The 7,379-nt window shown below is 35.5% G+C and overlaps 1 protein-coding gene across 2 annotated transcripts in view; it reads left to right on the top strand.

The window, feature by feature from the left end:
* LOC147609766 (uncharacterized) overlaps nucleotides 1-6,734 on the top strand; it is an 80,604-nt gene extending 73,870 nt beyond the window's left edge. For both annotated transcript variants that reach the window (XM_086787015.1, XM_086787017.1), the window contains one exon: nucleotides 6,293-6,734. In XM_086787015.1, the coding sequence (XP_086643141.1) occupies nucleotides 6,293-6,661 (369 nt within the window). In that variant the 3' untranslated portion in view covers nucleotides 6,662-6,734. The remainder of the gene's footprint in view (nucleotides 1-6,292) is intronic.
* The last annotated feature ends 645 nt before the right edge of the window (nucleotides 6,735-7,379 follow it).

Here is a 7,379-nt window from a genome sequence, read left to right on the forward strand (position 1 = left end):
ATAATGGATATTTTATTTTAGATGAAATTATTTTACGAGAAATATTGAAGATAAAAGAGAAATTTTCATGACCTTGGAATGCAATTAATTAAACGCAAAAAGAAGAATTCCCATTGTAATTGGAATCCAAGAAATTAAATGGAAAAAAGAGAATTTTTTAGTATAATTCGATTTATGATTATTTACCAAAAGTGAAAATATGGATAAATTTGATTTCTAAAAATCTCATTCTTCTTTTATTCAAAAGAAGAATATTGAATATAATTCAATTAAGGAATTGAGAAAGAATATGGAAATAGTTGTCAGAAAAAGAATCTTTAAATAGGTCAAGCTATTGGCAGAAATTTAAAAAAAGGTCATATTATCGGTATCAATCTAGAAAAAGCTATTAAATGAGAAAAGCATGAGAACGGATGTGATAAGATGAGTATGGAATGTGATTGGATGTGAATGCGGATGTATATGTGAAAGAAAGGGTATGCATGCGTATGAGAATGAATAAATGTGGATATGGATGTAGATGTGAATGTGGATGTGGATGTATAGATATGGATATGGATGTAGATGTATGGATGTGAAAATGGATGTAGATGTTTGGATGTGGATGTAGATGTTTGGATGTGGATATGGATGTAGATGTATGGATGTGGATGTGGATGTATGGATGTGGATATGGATGTAGATGTATGGATGTGGATGTGGAAGAATGGATGTGGATGTATAGATGTGGATGTATGAATGTGGATGTGTGGAAGAATGAATGAGGATGTGTATGTGAAAGGATGTGATGTCGATGTGAGTGAATGGTACGGTGGATGAGGGACTAAGGAAGCGGCCTATAAGTGAAGCGCTAGGTGACCTGCGAAGGATCCTAGAGGGTGCTGTGACCATACGGTGCTTAGGCTCTAGGTGGCTGATGATTCTCACAAGTGCATCGTGGAAGATATTGGAACAAGGAGTAAAAGTTATTTTCTACAACCGGACATGGATCTGGTTGATTGACCTTGCTGGTCCTCAATACACGGCTCTTTTATATGGATCTGTTGGTTGATCTTGCTGATCTTCAACGGAGATTCCATGTTGAATTTTTATAAGTGAATATTTTACTGGGTACTATGAGCTAGGAACTATTGAAAAGGCCCCTAAGTGGACAGGTGGTGAGCATTCTGGTTGCCAAGGATGCCATAGATACTCCGATGAAGGAATGATTTAAAATTAAGATTCAACCGGATATTTTGGAGGATTATGATCAGTGACACTATGGCTTCATTAAATGATTGTTTTAAAGATTGATGAATCTGTGAAAAAGACAATTTCATATTGGGTGTGTAAGTGGTGTGACTGGCATTAAATTTGCATGACTATCTGGCTAGGGAGCCTGGGAACTCTTTTCCTTGGTACCCGAGACAAAACCTAACCAAATTCTTAATTGGATCCCATCACTACAGTGGTTGGGCGGTTGACTAACCCATGGGACTAGATGGGGTTAGGCTGGACTGATGGATCCGTAAAATGAGACTCAATTCTATTGTAGTACGCTAGATGAAGTAAATCCCGAATAGTAATTATTCTATGGAAAAAGAAATCAACGGCTGTGCCTCTCGATGGGAAAAAAAGCGTTGATCTCTATGATCCAAGTGCAAGTTTCTTCCTTGATCTGACCAAGTGACTTTAGGTATGGTCGGATCAGTTTGGTCAGTAATGACCTCGACTACGTTAGAGTAAAAATATCCTGGAGGAATCGCCCGTGCTTTATGGGCAAGGGAAGTTTTTCCGGGTTTGGTTTCGAAGAGTCGAGGGATTAGTCTCTTTTTCGGATATCCATAGGCGAGGCCCCGAGTGAGAGGACCGCGCAAGGAGTGCTACTTCCACTACTGCTAGCACCTCCGAATCCGTTGTGCAGAGGAGGCAGGGAGCTTTCATTATATAAGAGACTTAAGGTTGGTTCATGATTGGGAGTCAATCACATTTATATATGCAAGGGTAACTAATCCTTGAAAATAGACTTGAAAAATAGGAAAGACTCACCCCATAGGTCTATTGTTTTGCGATATCCAGCTCAACTAATGTTGCAGACATTGATAACCTGCCTAGGTGATAGCTTCCACACTTTATGTCATTGGCATGACTGGTGCGATTATGGTTGATACGCTGGCAGTGGATAACAAGCTATGTGATAATCATATTTGTATTACTAGAGTAACTAGAGTATGGCTTAGTTATAGTGCTAGCTCATATAGTCAGGTTCACACTATGGATTGACCATTATATGATATAGTAGGAGAGTGTATTTTTATATCTCTTCTTTCTTTAGTTTATGGTTGTAGAGAGAAATTCATCCATCCATCTCTCTTTCGTCTTGCTCTCTCTTATGTGTGTGTGTGTATGTTTCTTACAAGGGACGCAAGCTCTTCCTCTTTCTCACATTGACTTTATCGTATTAAAGCTTTGGTTCGTGTGAGAGCTAATAAGGCAAGCAAGAGGCAAGAACAAAAACAAGAAAGCGGTACATGGATAAGGTTATTTTTTATCTCCTCTTCTCTTTTATTTTGGAGCAACACCTTTGGTGGCCTTGAGAGCTACATGTAAATATAAAAGTCACTATCTGAGATTAAGGCATCCTTCTAGGGTAAAAGAAAGGAGACCCTATTATTTGCAAGCACTATTTAGTAAGTTGTTACAGGTAATCATGTCTGGCATTCTATCCTAGATTAGGAGCGAGAAGTTAGACAAGAATAAATCCAACTATGAAAGTTCAAGATGATCAATTTTCTTATTGGAAAAGGGTATTGGGAGTTCATCACAGGTGATGAAAAGGAGCTAGAGATTGGTGAATAAAATGCCACTCCTCAACAAGCACATGTATATAAAGCATGGCATGATAGAGAGAGAAAGGTCTTACATTGGTTGTCTATGAGTATGATTGTACAATACCTAAGGAGGTCGGGGATACCTTGGCGAAGATATAAATGATAAACTCTCAAGCTCAAAAGATATCTCTAAAGTAGAAATTGCATATTGTTACTAGAGGAAAGCGGGATATAAGTGTAATTACTCAATAAAGGTTTATAGATATCCTTGTTTTGATTGGATCACCAATAGTAGGTGGTGATGATAAATGATGATATGGTGTCTATGACCTTAAATGATCTTGGTAAAGAATACACCTACATTTAGTTCACCATTCCAGTTTAAGAGAACTTTCTTGATTTTTAAGAACTAATTGTACTCTCATCCATGAGGAGATGAATATTGAGGAATGTTCATCCTTTAAAAATTTAATGAGAAAGCCTTCTACTCAGATATAGGTAAAGGTCTAGATAGAGTATCATTTAGAAGATGAGGTATATGCTTTTTCGAAAATAGAGTGAAACAACAATAACATGAATCCAATGTTATACAAACAGGTGGAAGAGGACACTCTAAAGATAGAAAAAGCCGGGTGGTTACCAAAGAAATCGAAATATAAATAGCATATAGTGATATTACTAATTAAAACTAGGACACATGGAAAACGAATGCTATAAAAAGCAAAATTATTAAAAATAAAAGACGATTGTTAATATGGTGGGAATAGTTTATTGGTATAGAGCGTAGTTCTTTAACTAGAGGTCTTGGGCTTGAAGTTGCAGCAAGGTATCTATGTATCATGCAAACAGGGTGAGATAATAGAAGTAAGCAACTATGATACAACACATGCTCAGTTCTATGATAGGAGGTGTCGTGATCAAGAGATATTTGGTATGTGGATTGTGGCATCTCTAACCACATGACGAGTCATGGTGAGTGGTTTAGATATGTAGAAAATGAAAAAAATAGGTTATGTAGAAACATGTAATGATATTGTGTACTTTAGTATGCATGTTGGTAAAGTGCCTTTGCCTATGCAGAATGGAAAAATAAAGTCATTGAAAGATGTACTTTATGTTCCAAATATTACATAGAACTTGGTTTCTATTGGATAGATGGTTGAATAGGGTCTATAAGTGAGGTTTAATTCTCAAGGGTCTTTTGTGGAAGACTTTAAAAATCAATATTGCTTGGTTTCAAATTACAAAGAGTAAGAGAAATGTCACGACTTTGGATGTTAAAATCCTTGAGCTGAAGGGAGCCATGTTTATGCATGAGATAGGTGTCATTGTGGATATTAACGTATGGCATAAGCACATTGGTCATGTGAATATATGACAGTTGAAGTCTATAGAGACTCAAAATATTGTTATAGGTTTACTGATAAATGCTATGTATAAGTATATAAAGCATGCTAAATATGCTTTCTTGCATGAAAAGCATATCAGTGGTGGAAGGCCATTGAACGAATGTATAGGGAACGACAAACACTACAATAATTTCAGGTTATAGATATTATGTTATACATTCATTCATGATCACACTAGAAAAGTATGGGTTTATTTCATGTTTGAGATTAGATGGTAGAAGAAAGTATTTTTCCAATGAGTTCAGTGACTTCTTGTAAAAGCCAAGAATCAAGAGACAATTTACATATAGGTACACTTTCAACAGAATGGTGTATTACAGAAAGGGAGAATATGCATATTGCATAAGTTGCGTATGGCCTTGATATTGAAAAAGAGTATCCTATATTATTTTTAGGCAGAAGCAATATTAATAATTGCTATTTACATTATGAATAGGACATTGACTATTGATATGTTTATGGTATAACACTTAAACAGACGTTTACGGGCATAAAACCAAATATGTCTGACTTGAAAGTGAGAGGGTGTATTGCATATGTGCATGTTCTCTATGAAGTGAGAACAGAGTTGAATCCAAAGGTAGAGAAATTCATCTTCATTGAGAGCCGAAAGGTTATAGATATTCTAATCCTATCACTCATGAGATGCGAATAAGCTGAGATGTTGTCTTTGATGAGATCACTAGTAGCTGGTAGTATGCACTAATAAAGGCAACAAAAGATGTAGATGTAAGAAGTAATGATGGTGCCCAACATGGAGAGCATCAATCATAGGTGCTTAGTAGATGTGAAGAGTCCTCTTGTAGTGGATCCAATGTTAGTCCATGGGCAGGTAGCATGAGGATAAATGTAGGTACTATGTATCACACAAAGGGAAGGAAAATGTAGATCAACCTTTTGTGCATGATCTATTATTAGGTAACTTATATGTGGATGGTGTCTCTAGTGGCTCTAAGTAGAGCCTGGATGAGGATCTTGGTATTCCATTAGTTCCTAGTGCAAGGAGAATGTGGGGTGTTTTAAGGTCTCCTTCTTGTAGTGATCAAGATAGGTACATGTCGGTCTAGATACCTTGTTGACATGTTGAGATATAATGGATATACAACCCATCATTATGTTTACATGGTTAAAGAAATACATGAGTTGGAGCCCACTTGTTTTTAGCAGATACTTGGAAATAAAAAATTGGAAGATGTCATGGATGAGGAGATGGCAACATTAATGACAAAACATTAGATATATTTGCAATATGAGAGTTACTTAAGACTAGTATTGGAGGTCGGATCAATTTAAAGTTTGGTAAAACTAGTCACATAAGTCATTTTTGAGACTAAGAAATGGACAATCATTTCCTTTGCAATAGAATACTTGTGAGCTCTTCTCTTGTCTGTTCTTGCTTGCATGTATGTTATTGGATGGATGCATGCTAGATAGGATAGTTGGTAGGTTTCCATCTTGCATTAGCTTCTTCTTCTCCCACCTTTTGTGAGAGAGAACCATTGTGAAGGTTCTCTCTTTTTGCCTTCATGTAGCCATAGAGAGGTCATCCTTCACCCTATTGGCAAAGGAGCATTCATGTGTGACAATGGAATGAGGACACAACGAACATGCTAGTGCACCCACATTGGGAATTTGCAGTTGGCTTGAAGGCTAACGACACATGATTTGGGAAGGCTAAGGATAATATTTTTTATGTATTTAGATGTTGCAACCATTCTATTTTTTTCACTTAATTCTTATATGCTCTGAGTTTTAAAAGAGTACCCTTCTCTCGATTGTAAAATGTATCATAAGAATAGTTCTTTTTCATAAAATAAATTAATACGTTCATTGAAGCATTTCAAAATTGTATTTGTATAGTTGATGTCCTTTGAGTTTTAAAGGAGTACCCTTCTCTTTCTCTAAATCGTAAAGTGTGTCATGAAAATAATCAAATTTTCAAAAATAAAATAATACATGAGTTAAGAATTTGAAAGTTTTATTTGCATAATTGATGATGATATTATGTTTTTGATACATTCAATAAAAAATGTAAAGAAATACTAACTTAATAACTTACTATATTGTGTATAGGATTGGAAAACCTTACTTGCAAAGAGTTCAGAGGGACAACTTCGACATGCAAAAAACAAGAATAATCAGATAACTCTATCATTGGGCGACATCATTGGTATATACATGGAAGAAAAAAAATGGAAGTCTAAGGAGGACATCAATCATATCAAATCAAAACAAGGATCTACACATGAAGAGAGGACTTGGATTGAGCTTTACAATACTCTCAAAGAGGATTATGACTTAAGCATGTGGTTTCTTAGTATTTTTCAACAATTTAGGTTCTATTGCAAGCTCAACCACTTGGAAATTGATCAAAAGTACTTTGTCAAGGATGGAGGCTACAGCAATGACACATCAACCTTCAGCCAACTACTCCAATTATAGTGTAAAAAAGGGGATGACCATTTTGTTCTGAAAGAATGTTTGAGTAGCAAGAAATATGTAATGTACCAACCTTAAAAGAATCTTAAAAGTGTTGTTTGTTTACACTTGGTTGACTCTTTTTAGTAGGCATAATAGAAAGGGGTGTTCATTTATTTTGTGGGTTAATAGGCAAAATACTCTCTTCTCATCACTGCCAAGTGTTTAAATTATGGTCATGGCACATAGCATGTTTGAAGGGATGGATGATCTTTGGTTAGATGTGTTAAATTTAAATCGTTCATTATTCATAAGTGTATTTGTATTTGGTGAATGTAAGAGGGGAAAAGGTAAAATAAAGATATAGAAAAAGGTGAAAAAGATGATTGCAAACTAAGGGGATTCATAAAAAGCTTTAAATTATTACAATTTATGAAAGGTCTCGACTCCAATTACAATCTAGAGTTTAAACAACTAATGAGATTCATAAAAGGTCTCAAATCTAATTACAAGTCTGAGTTCAAAAAAACTCTCCCAAATCTTTGTAAAATCTGTGAAGTTTTCCACGTCAACAAAGATTCCAAGAGAAATAATAAACGTGAGATTTGGCAAGGCCCAACTAAGTGCATAATATTATTTAACAATGGCTTTGTACCCCATAAGATGCAAACTAAGATATTTGACTCTTTTATGGAAAGCTTACATAGCTCTATGTTAGCTTTTCTTTCCCTTCCACTCTCTT

This window comes from Cibotium barometz, chromosome 50 (assembly GCF_041138505.1).
Source record: "Cibotium barometz isolate CiBa-2024 chromosome 50, ASM4113850v1, whole genome shotgun sequence".
NCBI classification, from domain to species: domain Eukaryota; kingdom Viridiplantae; phylum Streptophyta; class Polypodiopsida; order Cyatheales; family Cibotiaceae; genus Cibotium; species Cibotium barometz.